The sequence below is a fragment of the Cheilinus undulatus genome, linkage group 7 (genome assembly GCF_018320785.1).
Source record: "Cheilinus undulatus linkage group 7, ASM1832078v1, whole genome shotgun sequence".
Classification (NCBI taxonomy): domain Eukaryota; kingdom Metazoa; phylum Chordata; class Actinopteri; order Labriformes; family Labridae; genus Cheilinus; species Cheilinus undulatus.
In genome coordinates, this window is record NC_054871.1 from 25,957,872 (window position 1) to 25,978,831 (window position 20,960).

General features: G+C 39.8%; 1 protein-coding gene across 1 annotated transcript in view; it reads left to right on the top strand.

Moving 5' to 3' along the window:
* The window catches only part of obscna (obscurin, cytoskeletal calmodulin and titin-interacting RhoGEF a), a 52,387-nt gene extending 31,969 nt beyond the window's left edge, over positions 1–20,418 (top strand). Inside the window, exons 41-80 of the mRNA XM_041791411.1 lie at positions 16–88; positions 185–279; positions 361–473; positions 559–759; positions 916–998; positions 1,656–1,829; positions 1,945–2,119; positions 2,232–2,333; positions 2,480–2,644; positions 2,912–3,052; positions 3,242–3,419; positions 3,514–3,627; positions 3,828–3,995; positions 4,808–4,910; positions 5,008–5,137; positions 5,229–5,678; positions 7,131–7,276; positions 7,454–7,584; positions 7,665–7,777; positions 8,462–8,630; positions 8,824–8,911; positions 8,999–9,199; positions 9,310–9,370; positions 9,467–9,544; positions 9,623–9,795; positions 9,913–9,939; positions 10,046–10,198; positions 11,568–11,613; positions 11,708–11,785; positions 11,934–13,674; positions 14,214–14,342; positions 14,432–14,554; positions 14,926–15,093; positions 15,355–15,463; positions 15,655–15,894; positions 17,445–17,668; positions 17,779–17,793; positions 18,030–18,126; positions 19,067–19,216; positions 19,761–20,418. Of these exons, the coding sequence (XP_041647345.1) occupies positions 16–88; positions 185–279; positions 361–473; positions 559–759; positions 916–998; positions 1,656–1,829; positions 1,945–2,119; positions 2,232–2,333; positions 2,480–2,644; positions 2,912–3,052; positions 3,242–3,419; positions 3,514–3,627; positions 3,828–3,995; positions 4,808–4,910; positions 5,008–5,137; positions 5,229–5,678; positions 7,131–7,276; positions 7,454–7,584; positions 7,665–7,777; positions 8,462–8,630; positions 8,824–8,911; positions 8,999–9,199; positions 9,310–9,370; positions 9,467–9,544; positions 9,623–9,795; positions 9,913–9,939; positions 10,046–10,198; positions 11,568–11,613; positions 11,708–11,785; positions 11,934–13,674; positions 14,214–14,342; positions 14,432–14,554; positions 14,926–15,093; positions 15,355–15,463; positions 15,655–15,894; positions 17,445–17,668; positions 17,779–17,793; positions 18,030–18,126; positions 19,067–19,216; positions 19,761–19,941 (7,106 nt within the window). The 3' untranslated portion in view covers positions 19,942–20,418. The remainder of the gene's footprint in view (positions 1–15; positions 89–184; positions 280–360; positions 474–558; positions 760–915; positions 999–1,655; positions 1,830–1,944; positions 2,120–2,231; positions 2,334–2,479; positions 2,645–2,911; positions 3,053–3,241; positions 3,420–3,513; positions 3,628–3,827; positions 3,996–4,807; positions 4,911–5,007; positions 5,138–5,228; positions 5,679–7,130; positions 7,277–7,453; positions 7,585–7,664; positions 7,778–8,461; positions 8,631–8,823; positions 8,912–8,998; positions 9,200–9,309; positions 9,371–9,466; positions 9,545–9,622; positions 9,796–9,912; positions 9,940–10,045; positions 10,199–11,567; positions 11,614–11,707; positions 11,786–11,933; positions 13,675–14,213; positions 14,343–14,431; positions 14,555–14,925; positions 15,094–15,354; positions 15,464–15,654; positions 15,895–17,444; positions 17,669–17,778; positions 17,794–18,029; positions 18,127–19,066; positions 19,217–19,760) is intronic.
* Positions 20,419–20,960: the final 542 nt, after the last annotated feature.

Consider the following 20,960-nt stretch of genomic DNA (forward strand, 5'->3'; position numbering starts at 1 on the left):
TTTTTCTTTCCGCAGTGTCAAGTCCCTCTGATTATGAAACTGCTCCAGATATAATGGAACCTGTTGAGACTGCTCCAGCTGTACAAAGGTCAGGGGCAGAAACAAGAAGAGTTTTGTTACTTTGACTGGGTTGCATGTTCATTATATTGTTATTATAAATATACCCAAATGAATACTTTTGCAGAGAGGTGACAAAACCAGTGGAGCAGCTCCCTCCAAAAGATGATAATGAACAGCTGGATGCCCTGCAACCCCCTATGAAACTACTGAAAGTAAAAGGTCAGTGCTGTATAGCACTGAGCAGTTTTTGTCAAGTTTTCTGTGAAGTTTATCACACTGGTGTTCCCCTCTTCTCTGTAGGGGCTCATGAAGGTAAAATGAGGACACCATCTCCTAAACACCACCGTGCTCACACACCCTTAACTAGTACTGTCTCTGGATCAGAGTCAGAGGGAGAAGAGGATAGACGAGAGGCAAGCTGATAAGTATGATTAATTGTACTACAATAACTGAGACATTTCATAACCAATCAAATATCTTTTTCCTTCTTAACCCCAGACGTTTGAAATATACGTGGCTCGAGCTGACTGCAGCCCTGACAGTGAAACAAAGGACAGTTTTATTCTGAAGGAGGGCCAGTTTGTAGAGGTCCTGGACTCTGTTCATCCAGATAGGTGGCTGGTAAGGACCAAACCCACTAAAACCAACCCTGCTAGACAGGGATGGGTGTGTCCCGCCTACCTGGAGAAGAAGAGAAAGGTAGGTTTAGACAAGTATGAGTGACCATTGTCATATTATGAAATCTTAAGTATACTCTGCAGGTTTTCCTGATTTTTCTTTAGACACATTTATTTATCAGGTTATGACAAAATTAAAAGGCTGCTTTTAATAAATACATGCCATTATTTGAAACAGGAGACCTTCCCACAGTTAAGAGCACCTCAAGAGGATCTTGATGGAATCGGGTCTACAGGAGAGGAGTACAAGAGAGCTCTGAGGTCTGTCATTTTTCTATTATAAAATGGGAGATTAAATAATATAGGCCAAGTGCATTATTATTGGATACTTGAATTATCATTATTTCTATTTCATCACCAATTTTATCAGGGTTCCTACAGGTCTGTTAAAAAGTCTGATATAATCTTAAATGGCACACTTAAAATTTAAGGCTACAAAAAGTCTTTAAAAGTTTGATTTTTACCAGTAAGAGGTGATATATACTAGAAGCCACATTGTCTCAGACATCCTTATCCAATCTTTTTTTTTTTTTTAGAAAATTTGTCATGATAAAATTAGTCATACAACGTAATGATAGAATAGAGGCATTAAATGAGCAAGAAATCATCAAATTTGGGCGTTTATGACAAAAAAATCTTTTGTTCTATACCATTTGACATTTCATAAACACTTTATTGAATCAGAAAATTAAGCCCTAGTTGAGTGTACTTAGAAATCTTGAATGCCTTTCATTTCATTTAAATTGTTTTCTAAAAGCTTGTAGGAACCCTGCTCTATATTCTTACAAATCAACTTTTGTGTTGATAGAAAATGTAGTTGTTCTAACAACAAATTTCCTGGATTAAAACAGTAAGAAACAAATGCAACTACAACACAAGATACACAATTGATCTGTACTTCATTTCTGTTATTTTCAGCCAACTGATCCAAGGTCTCGTTGATGGAGAAGAGGAATATGTGAAGGAGATGAAGATGTTTACTTCTAACCAGCTGAATTATTTGGAATCTTGTCGGAACATTCCCATTAACATCCTCAACCAGAAAGAGATCATTTTTAGGAATATCAAAGACATTGTTTTTCTGCATGAGAGGTAACAAATGCACACACAAGCAGGAAATATATATTTTTAAATTCAACATAACAATATCATTTAAATGTTTTATTACAGTGTGCAAGTAGGTTGAAAGAATATGTCTTCTTCTTAGGATTGTCCTGCCTGGTCTCAGAGTTTGTACCACAGACGACGATGTGGCCATGCATTTGATTAAACACACTGAGGACTTTGAGAAATATCTTCACTACATGGTGGGACAAGCACAAGCAGAAGCCTGCATCAGTGACAAGGCTATCCAGCAGTTTTTCAAAGTATACCTAAAATCTGTATGGATTTAATAGTAAACATTTTACATGAGCAATGTGGCAACTAAAAAGCACCTTTTCTGAAACTTAACCGAGGTTGTTTTTCTCTCAAATGTTTGTCTTTACACTTTAGGAACTAACAGAATCTGGTAAGCCTGATGCCCCGGTCATGGATGTCCTGACCTTCCTCCAACGGCCGGTGGAGAGGATTCAAACCTACCAGGCTTTACTGAAGGTCAGTGCTTCGCTTTTATCTGAAACCCCCAGTAATTATCATCAGCAGGAGAGTGGTAATGCCTCATTGCCTGTCGTGCACATCACTATCATGAAGTTTTGCTGTCTGATTAATGTCTTGGATGTAAATATGATATTTACTATCAGGAGTTGATCAAGAACAAGGCTAAAAGTGGCCAGAGTTGCTGTCTTTTGGAGGATGCTTTTTCCACTGTGTCCTGTCTGCCCTGGAGGTCTGACAACTTGCACCAGGCATCCCTCATTGAGAACTATCCAGCTCCCCTGACTGCTCTGGGTGAGCCTGTGAGACAGGTAAATGCAAATGACTGTCCTGCATATAAGGAGGTTACCAGGTGGACAAAATGATGCATATAGCTTGTTCTTATGACTTACTCTGTGACCACGTTATTGCATCAGCTCTGTCAACTTTGTTCCACAATACTGTGTACATAGTTTAACTCAGTATAAATCCACAAATTACAGTACTTGTGGGTGGTTATGTGACTTTGAGGGTCACTCTGATTTAAGACACACAGTCACAAATGTTCATTTTACTGCATGGCACTCACTTTATTTCAGGGAGTCTTCACAGTATGGGAGGAATCTCCAGAAAGTAAAACCACCACTAGAGGGCATCAGAGACAAGTGTTTCTCTTCAAGGAATGTATTGTACTATGTAAATTGAAGGGTGACACATACTCTTTCAAGAACAAAATGAAGGTAAGAGCTTTTCATCTCTTATCCTATTTATTCCCATTTATCCTTTGTATATTAATAGATAAAAATGCTGTTTAATTGTGTAGTTTACCACAGGTAATAACAGATTCTGTATGTGAGTGTACTCTCACAGCTTTGCCAGCTCTTTGCATTTATTTGCCTTTCTTTATCTCACTTTTTCTATCTACCCAGCTGAATGATGTAGAAATAAAGGAGACTATAGGTGCAGAGGAAAAGTCTTGGGGGTTGTGGCATGAACACAGGGGCTCATTGCGAAGGTACACCCTGCAGGGTCGCTCCTCTGTGGTGAAACTTTCCTGGCTAAAGGATCTAAGGGAGTTACAGCAACGCTCCAGCCTGACCACTAATTGTACGTATTTTGCTTTTGAAAGGGAAGTTCATTCTGGGTTTGAAAATCATTTCTTCTCTGAGTGATTCAAGATTATATTTGTGTCTCTCAACAGGCCTGCCTATATTTGAGTCACTCTTGTCTGATTGCACAACAAAGATTGGCCAGACAATCAAACTGACCTGTAAAGTCACAGGATCACCAAAACCAGTGGTTAGCTGGCTCAAAGGTCAGAAATAGCTCACTCAAATATCATATACTATACATGTTTGCCAGTGTAAAAGGAAATTAAAATATCCAGTTTGGTCTGGCATTTTCCTCTGTATTTATTCTCTTGAAAAACAGAAGTATGATTTCCTGACCACATTTATCCTGTAAGCATTGTGAAGTTCTGTTGCACTGAGTAAAATTCTGATGTTCACGTCATAGATGGTCTTCCTTTAGAGGATGACCCACGTCACATCATCACAGCCGACCGGTTAGGAACCTGCAGTCTCATCCTGGACAGTCTCACTGCAGAGGACTCTGGACAGTATGCTTGCTATGCTACCAGCCCCATGGGCAGCGCTGGTACTCTGGCCAAAGTGGTAGTGCAGGGTGAGTCTATGAATGTAGTATAAGATGTACATGCTTTGTCATAAAAAAACAACCACTTTACAAATTAGTTTATTATAATTGTTCAATATCTTTGATAAAATAGGCAATACTAGTACTACTACAGCATATACGTAATATCATTGCGATTTTTTAATCACTGTTCACAAGTCTCCTTCTTGCACAGTCACTCAGTTGTGAGGACGGCTTGGTCTAGGCAGATTTACACATGTGCCATATTCCTTCCATTTCTTGATGATGGATTTAACTGAGCTCTAGGGGATGTTCAGTGCCTTGTATTTTTTTGTATCCTTCCCCTGACTTATACTTTTCAACCTTTTCTCTGAGTTGTTTGGAGTGTTCTTTTGTCTTCATGGTGTAATGGTAGCCAGGGATACTGATTAACCAGTGACTGGACCTTCCAGACACAGGTGTCTTTACACTACAATCACTTGCAACATTCACTGCAATCAGGTGATCCCTATTTCACTAATTGTGAGACTACTAGCACCAATAGGCTAGACCTCTGTTAGGACAGTCCTCTTAAATGTGGAAGTGTGGATATGTGGAAATGTAAAAAGCCAAATTATACAATCGGCCATGACTGATTTACAAAATCAATGAAAGGGTAAAAAAATGCAAGAGTGTGAAAACTTTTTACAGGCACTGTATATTTTTACAACTTCAGTCACTACTATTTTCCTTCTCTACTGGCAGTACTTATATTACTTACTACTGGTTGCCATTACTGTTGCCATCACTGTGTATCTACCTGTTATTACATGGGTAAAAAATTGTGTTTTTATCTTTTCCAGCTCCTCCTAGATTTGTGTCTCGCCTGGAGAGTGCCTGTCTGATAGATGGGGAGGATATTCAGTTTATCTGCTCCACACTTACTACTCCTTTACCACGAATCAGGTATGGCAACACATTGACAATTTAACCTCACTGACTGCTATTTTTAGTTTTCTTGTTGAGTGTCTGTTTCATACCTATGCATCTTTGGGTTTTTTAGATGGTTTAAAGATGGAAGAGAATTGACTGACCAGAAAAAATACTCCATCCAGAATGATGCTCGCAGTGGGATCTTGTGCCTGACGGTCATCAGGGCATCTGAGGCAGACATTGGACAGTATGAGTGTGAGGTATAAAACCCCTATCAGTTATGTCTTAAAGCTTCAGTGTTATTGATATCTGTGAATTGATAAGATTGCCAATTAACTGTATTGTGTTCAGCTGTGGAATGAGTTTGGCTGCGTCAAATGCAAAGCAGGACTGTGCCCAGCTTATGTACCAACAACTGACATTGAGATTGACCAACCACAGGACCTGCCTCCTAAAGGTATGACTGCCAGAGATGCTAAAGGTAAATATTCTCCACATAGATTTGACACCCAAGAATGGGTTTTCATTCAGATCCACACTTTTAAAAGTTTAGCAGCCATTGAGAAGGGTAAAAGCACATGCCATTGTCAAGTTTTACTTCAGTTCATATCACATCTGACCCTTTTCAACATCATGTCATATGACAGTCCTCCACTTCTCAATGAACTGAAACAAACTGCATCAATTTCCACTTCCAACCACTACCATTCTTTCATTCTATCAAAGTTGATGTCATTTTATGATTTCATTCATGTTTACTTTTCCCCATTTCACACACCCTCACATCATAAGAAGCTCGAACTACCATAACAGTTATCACTAGATCCTCTGAGAATATGGCATGGACTTCAGTCAATGCATGGATGGACAGTTACTACTTGTTCAGTGTAGCAAATATGAATGAACTGGGATTAAATATAATAGATGCTGATATGCATGAACTAAAACATATTGTTATAGCCATAATTATTTTTCCATCTCTAAAATTTACAAATGGGTTATTGCATGTTCTAAAAATCCATCCATGCTCCATATTCATAATTTTGCTAAATACATTTATGACAAGTTTAACCCTTCACCATACCACTACATCTTAGTCCATATTTCACTTATACCTCACCCCAACGGCCATCTCTGACCTAACAATTCAACATGACCATCTTAACATTTCCTTTTTGGTTTTCCATCTGTGTCACCCCTCATTTCATCTGTTTGTCACACTTGTGAGTGGTGTAAATCATCTTCATAAGTGTTCATAGTTCACAGTTTGAGACTTGATGTGGGACCTCAAACCTAACAATAACTTCTTTTAACAACTGTCCATTGCCACAGTTAATTTCAGCAGGATCTGGTTGATAACATCCAACATAGACATTGTACTCCCCTTTCCGCATCCTCATTCATAAAAGACAATGATACATTTTCTTGTATGACATGTTTTGTGTTCTTCAAGTTTCCACTTTCAACAATGGAAATCAACCTGAACCGGCAGGATCATTTACCTCCATCCGTCTGTTACAAGTGTCCAAAAGTCAGCCAATCCTAAAGGTTTTGTGAACTTACAGAGGTGATTTGGCAAGTATCACCTGTATCTCCCATTTCATGTAGTGATTTTCCAATGTTGCCGGTATCCATTTATTTTTAAGCTTCACTATCACACAGGTTACGCGATGATATTATTAGCAGTTTAATATAGAAAAGCATTCAAACATCTCAATAGAATAATTAAATGTTGGTTAAAAATACAAATGTTCTCCTCTTTAAGGACTTGCCTTAGTTTCTTTTTGACTTTCTCTGGACACAGATCATTATGTTTGTCCTGCCATTCTCCATAACCTTCATGTTTTTCCATCTCCCTCTGACTATCTCTAAAGCAGGAGGTTCCTCACATGGACCATTCCATGTAAGTCATCACTGTCATGATAACAAATAACCACTCAACATTTCCCTTTCTCTTACTGCCAACGCATGCCCAGCTAACTCTTCACTCCTACGAACACAAGATGGTCATGTGCTGGGCAGGCGTGTCCTTTACCAACATGCAGGAGCAGGCATTTGCCCTTATCCTGTTGTTGTGTTGGGTTAATGGGGTTAGGCCATCACATGCTGAGGTAAGAAATGCAATATTACTGCTTCTGGTATGCAAGGTAATGTACTTTTCCACTTTTTCTTTTCCGATCATTTAATATACTCTGAAGACAGTCTGTGTGGACCATGGTCATTTATTCAAAATACACTTAACACATGTTCATCAGAATTCTTGCACTCAGTGTCATTCTGGTTTTCACAGATGCAGACTCAGAAGGCTGGTCCACTGCCTTTGTTAAGAAGTGGTTACAAACGGACTTCAGCCCAACCTCTATTGCTAAGATGCTCTTTCCTCCTGAAGAAATGGAAGAGTGAGTTTAGTACCTTCAGCTGCTGACTTAGCTTCCTTGTTTGGAATTGTGAGATTAGAAATATGCATCCACTTGAAGAAGTCATGCTGCATTTTTATACATTATAATGCTTATTCCACAGGCTGATTAAAATATTCTAATAATGAACTTCTACTTTGAATTTATCTTTGTCTCCAGAGTTGGAGGTACAACAGAGGAGGCTGTTCCTACCATAATAACAACAGAACAGGAGCAAAAGCAGCCAATGTATTACCTGGAGGAAGAGGAGGAAGAAATCTACATCTCAGAGTCAATGCAGGAAATGACAGGTCTTGTTCTTGGCTTTTTTAAAAAGGGGCTTACCTCTGAGAAACTGTCTGATTACTTACTGCTCTGATCTCCTATACAGCACCACCCTCCATACAGGTACCCACTGAGGATGTGTGTGTAGAGCCGGGCCAACCAGCTGTGTTTACAGCCATCATCACAGGAAGGCCTACTCCAACAGTACAGTGGTACAAGGTGGGGCCCTCCTCTGGTATTTACATTAAAAGTTGATTGAAGGATGATTTTAGGTTGGCTGAGTTGCAAAAATATGTTTGTAAAAACACTTTTAATATATCCTAGGGCAGTGGTAACTAACCTTTTCCTGCACTAATTCACTGAGAAAAAACAACTGATATTTACTTTTCAATTCATTTAATGTTATTCTGCTCACATTTCAGGAAGATGGATTCAATCTAATAATGTCTTCCCTCTGTGACTCAGTCACAAGACTTACTTTTGCTATCGGTGCCTAGAGTCCATGTTGAGATGGGCAAAAGGGGTTTTGAATATGCTGCAGGAGAACTTTTCTTTTAGGGGGCTGGTCTCTATTACTTCTTTTTAAAAATAAATTGAAGGCATTGGAGGAAGATGCATCAGGGTTGTACATATTTATAGGGATGACTTTCTGCTCTGTGACTCAGAAATTGGTTGATCGTGTTTCCCTTTTGTTTTTTTTTTTTTTTTTTTTTTTTTTTTAGCTTTTTTATGTTTAATTTTCATGATTGCAACTCTGTTAAATGTGCTTCTGCCTGTCCAGACCAGGACCCTCATGTAAATGAGATTCTTAATCTCAATGAGGTTTTCCTGGTTAAATAAATTCAAATAGATAGACAAAATAAACAATGAGGTCAAGAATATCCATTCCTTCTGTGATTGGAGGATGAAGAGGAGCTTGCAGCTGATGAGAATGTGGAGATAGTCCGGCATGGTGCCCGCTGCTCAATGACCATACTGTGTCCTGAAGGCGAGGATAGTGGTATCTACACCTGCTTTTCTTACAACGAGTCTGGTCATGCCTCATGTGAGGCTCAGTTGACAGTGGAAGAAGGTGAGACAACTCCTTCTATGTGTTACAAGTTAACTTTTAAAGACACAGATTATTTTATTTTACTTCTAGATTGTACCAGAATGCAATGCATAGGCAATATAATGCACACAGAAGTTTATGTTGTAATGGGAGAAGTGATGACAACTTAGTGATTGGTGTAAACCTTGTTTAATTCTCATGTTCCCATCTGCAGGTCCACTGGAGCGTCAGGAAAGAGAGGTGGAGCTGGGGAAGAGAAGGAAGTTATTCTCTGTGTATGATGTCCATGAGGAAATTGGAAGGTGAACCTTTACTTTATTTAAGTTTAGTCCAACATGACCAGGGGCCCTGTTGAGATCTCAGATGATGAACATAGTGTCTTTATTTAGGGGAACGTTTGGGGTAGTAAAGCGTGTAGTCCACAGAAGAACAGGCGAAGTGTTTGCTGCCAAGTTTCTGCCTCTGCGCAGCAGCACTCGGACCAGAGCATTCCAGGAGAGGGACCTGCTATCCAGACTGGCTCACCCCAGAGTGGCCTGTCTGCTGGACTTCTTCTGCACCAGACGCACACTGGTGCTCATTACAGAAATGTATCCTCACAGTAATCAGCTACTGTTTCATCATTAGGTTGTTTTTTCTGGTGAATTTAGAGAATGTGTTTGTTAAAATCAGTCGAGGGGTTCTTTAACACAGTCTGAAGGTGCTGTTCTCATGGACTTCTGGATCATTTATTACTGAAAGGATCCATCTCGGAGAAAGAGGTTTGAACTTATATTTATTGCGTATATGTGGTAATGTTGTTCTTTCATATTTTGTTCATGGTATAAACTATTGTAATATTTTACGACTTGTTTCAGGTTCAGTCATACATCCAACAAATACTTGAAGGAGTTGGTCATATTCACAGCATGAACATTTTGCATCTGGACATTAAGGTGAGCTTCTTGATCTTCATTATTGACCCTGATATTGTTAATGCATTTCTTAACCTAATTTATTTTTATGAATTCCAGCCTGATAACATCCTCATGGTGTATCCACCCAGAGATGAAGTCAAGATCTGTGACTTTGGCTTCTCCCAAGAAATAGACACATCCAGACACCAATACAGCATGATTGGTACACCAGAGTTTGTTGCCCCTGAGATAGTCCACCAAGAACCGGTCACTGTGGCCACTGATATGTGGTGAGTTTAACTAATAGTCCTGCTTTTTTACTTTTAGCTGTATTTACAAGAAAGTTTTACCTTTAGTTAAAGTTGGTGATAGGCAATAAACCATGTCTCTGTTATTCTCTCCGTCAGGTCTGTAGGTGTCATTGCCTATTTATGGTATGTACCGTATCTCTGCACTGTTGAAATATTTAGTACATTTGGTTTACATTATTATAACATTATCTTTTACAAGATACATCAAGTTTTGTTTATGCTTCGACAGTCTGGTGGGCCGTTGTCCTTTTGTGGGTGAGACAGACCGCTCCACACTGCTGAGGGTGGGAGAGGGAACTCTGAACTGGGATGCCCCTGATGTCACCTATAGGAGTCCTGAGGCCCAGAACTTTCTCTACATGCTTCTTCAGCCAGATCCTGAGTAGAGTGCCTGTTTGACTATTATATGCTACATCAGCTATGCATAAACTGCAGCTTCATTGAATATTTTTTTGCTAACATCATAGTGTAGGGTACATTTCTTGCCATCAATAAGCTATTAAATAGCAGTGTTAATTTACCTTATTTTATTAGACCATATTACGGATAATAGGCCTTCAACTAAGCTTTCCTTAATAACCTCCTTACAACTGCATAATAATAGCAAATTAGGCAGTTGTTTCATATTAATATGCAATGTTTAGTGTGACCCATTTAAGGTTGTATTACCACAGGAATAGTTCTTCTTCCTTAATTACTCTGAATATGCACGGTCTATTCTCATGAAACAAAGTATAACATTTCTCTTCGGAGTAAAGTCCAAATAACTCCTAATTAAACCTTTGAAACTCAGGACATGTATCCAAACTAAAGTGAGGTCTTATTCATCATTTATTCACTTGTAGTTTCACACTAGTAATGTTTCCATGTTCTGAAATTGCTTACCGTTACACTTAATGTTTCAATAAAGCTCACAACAAATGCAATTTATAGAGCATATTCTTATGAAATGAAGTAGTTAAATAGCAAATTTTGCTTTTCCTGAAAAGTCAAATGGATAACACTTTTGATGACACTTACCTGTATCATATATTATAAGTTAGTTCTAATGCACTGTAATGCCCCCATAATGATATATAACCATAGCTAGCAGCTCTCATGACTGTTTATAATCCCTCATAACAGTAATCGTAACTATTCTGTGATGACTTATAAACATATGTATAATGAGTTATAGTGAGCATAGAGTTACAAGTATTTATAAATATTCGTCATGCTTAAAAATATATTTTCACACTATTAGGCATTTTACAATTATTTATAAGTTTGGAAGTCAATACAACATAATTGCCGGTGACTTATTGTATTTGCAAAGATCAAAGTGTATTGAATTTATTTTGATTATAATTCATTATAGTCTTTTACACATCATAAGCACAATTATTAATAAGCAAGCTAATAAGCAGCTAATTAATAGGGAGAACTTTACTGTTAACTGAAGTGTTACCATTTTTTTCTTAAAACTGAGTAAAATGTTAACATTTTAAAGTTTTATTTCTATCCAGGTAAGCTAACCCTAGCTGTTTTTAACTTAGATCTCAAATGTCTCAACAAAAAATAATTGGCAAAGCAGAAAATGATTGGTAACATTCATGAAATCTGCTTAAAACTACAGAAACAAGGCTTCTCACTCTTTGTAGTTGCAATATAACTTTTCTTACATGTTAGATGGTGGTATGATATGTTTTTATACAACTTTTGCTATTTTAACATATAAAACATCTAATTACCCTCAATTGTCCTCAATAAAGGAAGCGACCTTCTGCCTTTGAGTGCTTGAGTCATGAATGGTTCCAGGTAAGAGGGAATACAACTTAGTTGGGCTGTTGCTACACAATCAAATGCACTGTTACTTGGACAAAAAATTGAATCTTGAATATGTTATGTCCAGGATGAGAATGCAGGAGAGGATACAGATGAAATCAACTCAAAAAATTTGAAATCCTTTATCTCCAAAAGGAAATGGCAGGTGAGTAAACTCTCTCTCACTCTGTCATTTATTGAAACATCAGGGAGAAAGGGAAAAAATTAATCAGACCATCAGAAAAGATCATGCATTTCTGTAAAGTACAGCAAACTGTCTGTCCTCACCAGTAATATCTTATCTACCCTCCCAGCGCTCTTTGACCTGCATTGGGTCCGTTCTTACCTTGAGGCCCATCCCTGAGCTGCTGGACGCTCCTCTCAGAGAAACTGCCGTCACAGTGCCTCGTGAGCCTCAAGAGCACAGCAGCACCTCTCTGAGCAGCGGCTCTTCCTCAGAATACGATGAAGCAGACTCTTGGGACTTTTTCCAGCACTACAGCCAGACTGAGGAGGAGGAGGAGGAAACAGAGGAGGACTATGATCCTTTATCAGAGAGAGCACGGATCCCTGAACCTTTTGCCAAACCTTACTTTGAGGTAGAAGAGGACGATGACGTGACACTAGGGGAGGATGAGGATGGAGAGATAGTTGGAAGGAGGAGTGCCCTAGAGCGGAGCATAAGCAGGCAGTCTGTTGCTTCATCAGACGTTTCATGCCAGAGGACACCTCAGAGGGAGCGCAGGTTCAGTAAAGACAGTAGTCCATCTCCCTGCTTATCTGATGGAGATGAAGGTTCAGGGAGTGATGGAGGCCGTATCCCTCGTGGGAACGTCATTCGAAGCACTTTCTACAACACCTCTCATCAGCTTTCACCCATGTCTGCTAGACACATGACATTACGGGACAAATTCCAGGCCAAAAAGCAGGAAAGAGGCCGTAAACCACTCCGGAGAAGCTTTTCAGGACGTCTCAATGAGCCTCTTATTGAATATGTGGAGGATGACACAGAAACCAATCGAGGTCAGAGACGAGCTTCAGTCCAACCCACAATACAGAAGTCCTGTTCCTTTGATAGCGGTGTTGGCCTTGCCCATACAAACGTCCCCCCTCACAGGAGGAGCAGGTCTCTTGATGAGTCTCGGAGATCTCCAAGCTCACCCACATCCAAGTCTGGTGAGGAGGAAGGCTCTCAAAGTCTGAAAGAAGATTTCACAGATGATGAAGCAGCAGGGAGAAAGTTGTTGCCTATACCAAGCCCTCGCCGACCCACTAGAAGAAGAGGATCTGTCGCTCCAAAACAAGGGACTGGCATAGTTGGTGGATCTTCAGCTCCCTCAAGCTTTCTCGCTGGAGACAGAAGGAGCCAGAGGCTGGATCAGGAGCAGACAGAGGGAGACGCGTTAGCTGGCTCCCAGGCGTCACTGGCTGAGTCGTCTATTTTGGAACATGGTGGCTCTGAGTCATCAAGTCGAGTTGGCTCCTATGAAGAGCTGAGTCGTGGTTATCTCAGAGGTAGGTACAGATCAACAGAGAGTGATGGCTGTGACGATCAAGGGGAGCCTCTTATTTCAACATCTCCACGCTCCTTCCAAGAAGTTAAACCAAGAAGCTCAGTGCCCCAGGCACCACCACGTAATCGCACCCGCTCCAACCCCAACTTATCAATAACCAGCAGGACCCAGTCAGGGACCCTGTTAACAGCGAGTCCAAGTCCAAGTCTCTCTTCACTCCAGGCTCCAGAGAGGCCTCCCAGAGCCAAGGACAAGAAGGAGGGCTATGGTCTCCAGCGGCATGCGTCTGCCCCAGCCCTCGAAGCCCGGCCACCTACGGGGAGGTCACCCAAGGTGGGACTGCTTAAGATCTTCCGCAGGCAGTCCTGGACTGGTCATTCATACTCCCAGCTGGATAACTCAGAGTTAGGACCAACACTGGGAGAGATCATGAAGCCAGACACTCCCACCATGTCTCTGAGGAAGAAGATGAGAGCTTCAGCCTCCAGCCTGACAAAACTCTTCACCAGGTCCTCTAGTAAGGAGGATGTGAGTAAAGGAGGTGAGCCATTTAATTTTTTCTGATTTTATTTATTATTAGATAGAATATATGTCAACAGGATATTGTTTTGAGTAAAAACAAAAAATCAAGCATATAGCATAAGTTCAGGTAGGCCACAGAGTTGAGTACTGCCAAATAATTAAGATCAACTGATCCCATACAAGCCCTTATCAGCTGACAGCCAGCTGTTCTTTCTAAGAATGCTGTTGGCTTATTGCACTTATGCTGCCATATTTAATCTGCTCTTGCCTGGTTACACTCTGCTGCTCCCTACATAAACCTCCTCCACCCCAGCGCCTCCTTTGTTCTGCTTCTGACTTAAACAGTGTAATTCTGTTGTCACTGATGCCTGCTCTACTCTGGGTTTTTGCTGCTTCTTTCCCTGCCTCAGGCTCTCCTTGTAGACACAGGAAAAGCAGGAACATGCTATTCCTGCTTGATGCTTTCCATCAAGACTTGTGGAAGGGAAAGTCCTTAGATACAATGCAGTATTTACAAAATATTACTTTGCTTTTGATTCTGCTTGTTTCAAATGAAAGGGCCTATAGTAAAAGGATCAGCTCCTATCCCACCTGAAAGGCACCGTAGCAGTGGTCTTGAGAGTCCAAAGAAGAGGACCTCCAAACTCTTGCCGTCCTTTAAAATACCTGCATTCATAAAGTCAAAAGGTATAATGAAGCTAAATTCAGTAAGTTATGCTGTCATTATTTTGCTGTAAATGGTGCTTTAGATGTTTGTCTGAACCTATAATTTCCAGATCTGCTTGTCCGTCCAAACAAAGCCGAAGTATTCCACTTAGATGGAGGAGGCGTCCTGCTGGTTTGGAAACCTGTCCAGTCTAGTGACCCTGTCACCTACTGTGTTCAGTACTGCACAGATGGTGAGTTACCCAGCATGGATACTAAGTGGTGGTTTGTGTTAGCAGGAAGTAAATTAACCGAATTCTTAGTTTGTGTTCAAAATTGTGATAGTTTTAGTTTTTTAATTTAAAAAAACTACCATTTTGAAGCAATTGTGGGCTAACTTTGATCAAAACTGAATTTAGCTTAGTATGACTTTAGCAACTCAAAACTTCACAACGTGACTGGCATGTGCAGTAACCACTGCTAAAATTAAATGATGGGACTTACGAGTTCAAGGCTGTAGGATTCTTTTCTACCTCCATCTGACCTCAACTAACATTTGCTGTTTTGAAAGAGTGCTAAAACATGCATAAGGGAATATTTTACATGGTGTGTGTCTTGTCATCAGGAGGAGAATGGACAGTCCTGTCAGAGGAAGTGACAGAAAGCTGCTATGTGGTGAAAGATTTACCCAGAGGAGCTTCTTATGTGTTCAGGATAGGTTGCGTCACCAAAACAGGAGCAGGACCCTTCAGTGATGCTTCAGCACCTGTTGTCATGGCTACACATCCTGAAGGCAAGAACATAATTCAAGTTTCAGTGATTGAATGGGTTTAATTTTTACATTTTTATGTATTTTTTCTAATGTGTTTTATTTCTTAACTCCATTGTTTTTTTTGTTTTGTTTTGTTTTGTTTTTTAACAAGACCAGGCTTTTTGCCTCATTTGTTTAGTGTGTTTAAAATTAAGATAAACAGACATTACAAGACAGCATGAATGGGAATGCAGTTTTTTTTTTTTTTTTTTTTTTTTACTTTTATTTTCCTTTGTTGTGCAGAGATTCACATTCCTCTGATCCAGACTGAGTCTTTGGGATCCAAGGTCGCTGTGTCAGGTCAACAAACAATAAGACACAAGAACTACAATTTTCTCTCTGAGATCAACAGGTGAGATTTTTAGATCTTTAGATTAGAAAGAAAAACTATGATTCACTCTTCCCATATTCAGATTGATCATATTAAGGATAACTGTGGTAGTTTCTACTGTGGACATGATGCACATAGATAAGAGTTTTCAGGTTGCCACAAAATCTTGCCTTACTCATTTCCATTTTCATCTGTTGCTTTCCTTATCCCAGAGGTCGTTTCAGCGTTATAACCCTGTGCAGGGATCCTGAGACAAGCCAAGTGTTTGCTGCTAAAATCACCCCATACCAGGCAGAGCAAAGACTGTTGGTGCTTCGGGAATATCAGCTGCTGAAAAGGCTTCATCACCCCCACCTGGTGCAGCTGCACACTGCCTACATCACCTCCCGATACCTGGTGTTAGTGGAAGAAATGTGTCCTGGCAAGGAGCTGCTCTACAGTCTGTCAGCCAGGTACTGGGAATCTTTAGAGACATGTGTAGGCAGGGAACAGTGCTGGATCAATTAATAAAGAGAGAGACATAATTGAGTGTTAACTCTGGAAAAAAATGTAGGGAAATGGAAAAAGAGGGTTTAATTCTCTACATAAAAAGATCACCAGTTTATCATTTCTTGTCTTTTTTGCCATGCCTCATGAAGCTGCTGTGAGTAGACAGGTAGGTGTGTCTGTCCTTCATAATATTTTGCACTCAAGCAATTTAATTTGGTCTAAATCAGTGTTTCCCAACTGGTGGCTCAGGTACAGTGCCTATAAAAAGTATTCACCCCATGGATGTTTTACCCTTTAATTTATTTTTATAAATCAATCGTAGTTGATATAATTTACCTCTTAACCAAAAAAATGACAACAACAACTCTTTAATGTCAATGTTAAGTAAAATGGGCATCACCTGAGTGCAGTGAAAGTGTCTCAAAGCTTGAGCAGTTAGGCAAAGAAGAATGGAGAAAAACTGTAGTGTCTGATATGCAAGCCTGATTGAGACCTATCCACACAGACTCAGTGCTGTGATTGCAGCCAAAGGTGCATCTACTTAGAACAGACTTCATGAGGGTGAATATTTATGCAGACGCTTATTTTACATTAATATACCTGACATCACTTAGTAGAAATCTGTTGTCACTTCGAAATTAAAGAGGATTTTCATTGTTTTTAAAAAAGCCAAATTATATTGACCATGATTGATTTATGAAATCAATAAAAGAGTTAAACATCCAAGGGGGGGAAATACTTTCTGTAGGCTGAGAAGGTCATGGAGCTGTTTCTAATGGGTTGTCAATGGTTGTCTAGATAAAAAACGGTCAAAAAGTCCATGAATTGTCTTTTAGACATGTCTGCCTAGTTCTGTTTCTTTGTTTTATCTTATGTTTTGTACTATCTGAGGTCCAAGCCGTAACGGTTTTCAAATAACTAAATCTAACAGGTTGAAAAATATCAGATATTTGGGTTGCAGTCTCTTATTAAGGAGTTGATGATGAGTCCTGAGGCTAGTCTTGGGAGGATAATTTTCAATGTCCCAGTTCTTTGCACTCCTGCAAACATTAATATGAGGAATCTTGTCAGGGGAATATTTTTCCTGTGGACCCTTTTTAAGAAATGACGCTAGGGCAACTGATTACTAAATTATTTCAAATTAAGAAGCTCTAGTTAGTTTAAGAAGGCAGTAAAAATCTTAACTGCCATACTGCTGTTACAGACAATGATTAATGTAATATATTTGACTTCCTTTAGGTCATTTAAAGACGCATATTCAAATGAGTTTGAAAAAAGTGTAGTCGAAGTCCACACTGATAACAGGTGACTGAGACAAGAAAGAACACTTCCTTATCAAATATATCCGTACCTTCTTAGGCGAGGAATACCCTCTTTCGGATGTTTAGAAAAATAATTTTTCTGCAGCTTGCACTTTTATAGTGATTCCTCACAAGATATCAACAGTATGTGGTCTCTAAAATACTGTTGCAACGCAAAGGAAACCTGTCTCTTTGTGTTCGTGCTCCCTCAGAGATCTGTATTCAGAGACTCAAGTTGCAGAGCTGCTGGTTCAGATCCTGAGTGCAGTCGACTACCTTCACAGCCGTCGAGTCATCCACCTGGACCTGAAGTCAGACAACATGCTGGTGGATGACGGTAACCACCTGAAGATAGTCGACTTTGGCTCAGCTCAGACCTTCACACCCGGTCAGCCTCTTCAAATCGAGCACATCCACAGCCTGGCGGACAACAAAGGTACTGATGTGTTTTTAATCTCAAAAGTCAAACTTAGAGACTTTGATGCCTGATGATTACCATAGATTCTTCTAATGTACTAAACCTCTGACTGTCATGACCTTCAACAGACTGCCGCAGCAAAGGTACACACTAACGGAGGACGGATTGGTGGATGGAAATAATTCAACCTAACTTCATCTACATCAGCAGATAGCTTAACAAACCCAAGTCTATTTTCTTCTCATTTTAATGCAAACAGTATTTCCTACTAGTTTATTGATTTACCTAATTCAAACAAATAAGCATGTGAGTGAACGTGGTTTGCCAGTAACAGCACAACACTGTATGAACGATGTCCTGTGTCTGTCTGTTTTGTCAGTTTATATTGTGCTTCCTAAAGCTCCGGAAATCCTGGAAGGTCAGGGGGTCGGGCCAGAGACTGACATTTGGGCAATAGGAGTCCTGTCGTTCATCATGTAAGTAGAGATTCAGATGGAAAAGGTTTTTTTTGGTTTTACCAACCAAATTCTGCTGTTTAAAGCAATGATATGTACACCTATGTGATGTTTTTCCTCACTGTGAACATCACAGAGACATAATAGGGAAATGAAAGTGAGTGTATGTAGAGCTCCTACTGTACCATGCTCTTTCACGCCCCTGCAATGTCAAAAAGCAATATGAATTGGCAGATGGGGATGTGTAATTAAAAATGATGAAATTACAAATGGTTGAAGTCTTTAAATAATTAAATGTTAACACCACCAATTACTAAATCTTCTGTATTTCTGAGATGTTTAAAAATGAATCCTCCCCCCAGCCATCTTCTTTCGCTTTTTGAGGATTGGTCATGGTGGCAACAGGCAAAGTAAGTCAACCCCTTTCCCCAGCAACATTTTCTAGTTCCTCTTGAGGGATTCTGAGGCACTCACAGACCAGATAGGATGTGTAATCCCCCCAGCAAGTTTAAGGTTGGCCCTGGGTTCTCCTCCCAGCTAGTCGCGCCTGGAAGACCTCTGGCGGGAGGTGAACAGGAGGCACTCTGATCAGATGCCTGGACCACCTCGACCAGCCCTTTTTGATGTAAAGTAGCAGCGGCTCTACTTCAAGAATGGGGGTTGGGGATGCTGGGATGGCCAGAGTGAAACTTCACACATTTCGACACCTGCCAAGGTCAAGCTCAATGGCATCTCTTTTGTGCTGGCCTTTTTTTTACCCGGTAATACGCCCGGAGACCTCCATTGGTTTTCAGGCCCAAGAGACATCCACCACACAATCAGGGGCTCTTAGACCCCCTAGCCTGGGCCACGCTTACTCACTACATCCACCCCTTACTCCACCTTAAAGACATGCCTGAAATTCTACGCAGTACTATATGTGTATTTTTTATTGTTAATTTCATATTTTGTCTATCACAAGGTTGAGCGCTGACAGCCCATTTTATGCAGAGCACAGCTGGGAACAAGACAAAAACATCAAGAAAGGGAAAATCCAGTTTGGTCACTGTTACCCAGGCCTGTCCGAGGGGGCCTTAAACTTCATGAAGAGCAGTCTGAATAATAAATCTTGGTAAGTCTCAGATTTGATCTGAACTGAAGAATATAGAGACCTTAGGGTTGACCCCCAAATGTTGAATATTCAACAATTCATTTGAAAGAGCCCACCAATCTCATAGTCAAACACCCACTTATAAAACGAGGATCATTCCAGTCCAACTAAGGGGGTGTTAAATGTCTAATTTTAAAAAGATTTGTTTTGTTATTTTTCCAGATAAATCATGAACCACAGCCTATATATAGCCTATAATGAGTGAGAAAAGGGATGGATCAAGTCTTACCATAGAATTATTTGTTATTCCAAGTGAACAAGATAAATAGTTTAATTATGGGGTTTATCTCTTACATTGTAAATGGGAATATGGATCAGTGAAAAATATATTGATTATTCAACATTAAGCAAAATCAGAGCTATAATATTTAACTACGTCAGGCTTTATTTGGGGACACCCCCAACAGACTGTATGTTTGCTCTCATATTTCTAATACAAACACAATGATTGACTGTGACAATTCATGAGCAGGGAAAGTAAATGTGTGTCCTTTTGTGAATTTAGGGGGAGACCGACAGCAGCAGAGTGTCTCCAGAACCAGTGGCTGCGCGCTCATCGTACCCCACACAAAGCCAGACCCTCCAAAGTGTGTTTCTCCACAGACAAGCTAAAAGATTTCCTCAAGCAGAAGGAGGAGAAGCGAGACCAGGTCCACATTAAGCTTCAGGGTCCCTTCTTCCAGTAAGGACAAACTATTGGGCTTTCTATTCAGCAGCACATGAATGTTTCCTATGTTGATCCACTGTGGATAAATTGGTTTCAGTATTGATTGATGTTATAAAGATGAACTGTCTTAATGATGTTCTTATCTATTAGTTTGTACATGTAAGCGTGCCAAATTTGCTATGCCGTGGCTTATATAGAGACGTATCAGGGAAATTTAAGGCTTGGTCTGAGCAGCAAGTGTATGAGTAGTAATAATTTAGCCTACTTAAAGTGACATAAGTTGTTTTTTTTTTTTTCATCAGTATCAGACAGGTGCAGGTTTGGCCTTAAAGTGAAGCAGAGATTTTACAGAGTGATATGTGTATTGTATAAACTAAATATACCATGTTTGCCCAAAGCTATAATGTTAGATGGTAAATTGATTAGGTTTCATGGAAAGATTCATATAAATTTACAATGTGAATGCTTAAGAGAATAAAAGATAACTTAAATGGCGCATAGCAGTCACATTCCTTATTTTCTTTATTCATTCTTGTTTGGTTACAGACACACAATCATACTTTCAAGTGGATCAGATCAAATGCATGCCATCATTGTATCACAGATAAACAGATTGTCTTCTTCATGAAAGCAATTATTTAAATGACATAAAATAAGTCACACAGATAAGTCACCAAAGGCTCAAAAATACACTTCACTAAGCTTAAAACAATTCCTACTGTGTTAAATTCAACAAATTCTCAAAGCAAGAAGGGCTGTGTTCCAGTTTGTCTGAGTATTGACTTGTGAGACTCTTTACTCTTGAAAAATACAGTGCCAAAATTTGGGGTTATGAAAATCAAAATTTGCGGTGAACTTATCAGTTCCAATTTTCCTCTTTTACATTGCAGCTGAGACAGTCGTATCAGGATTTTCATACCTAGGTAGCAACCACTGATGTAACTAAATCTAACACAAACCCTCCCTCTCCCCTGTTATCATTCAGAAACAAGAATGTGTTCCTCTTTACTTTCTGAGCAGCACAGAGCATCAAACTGC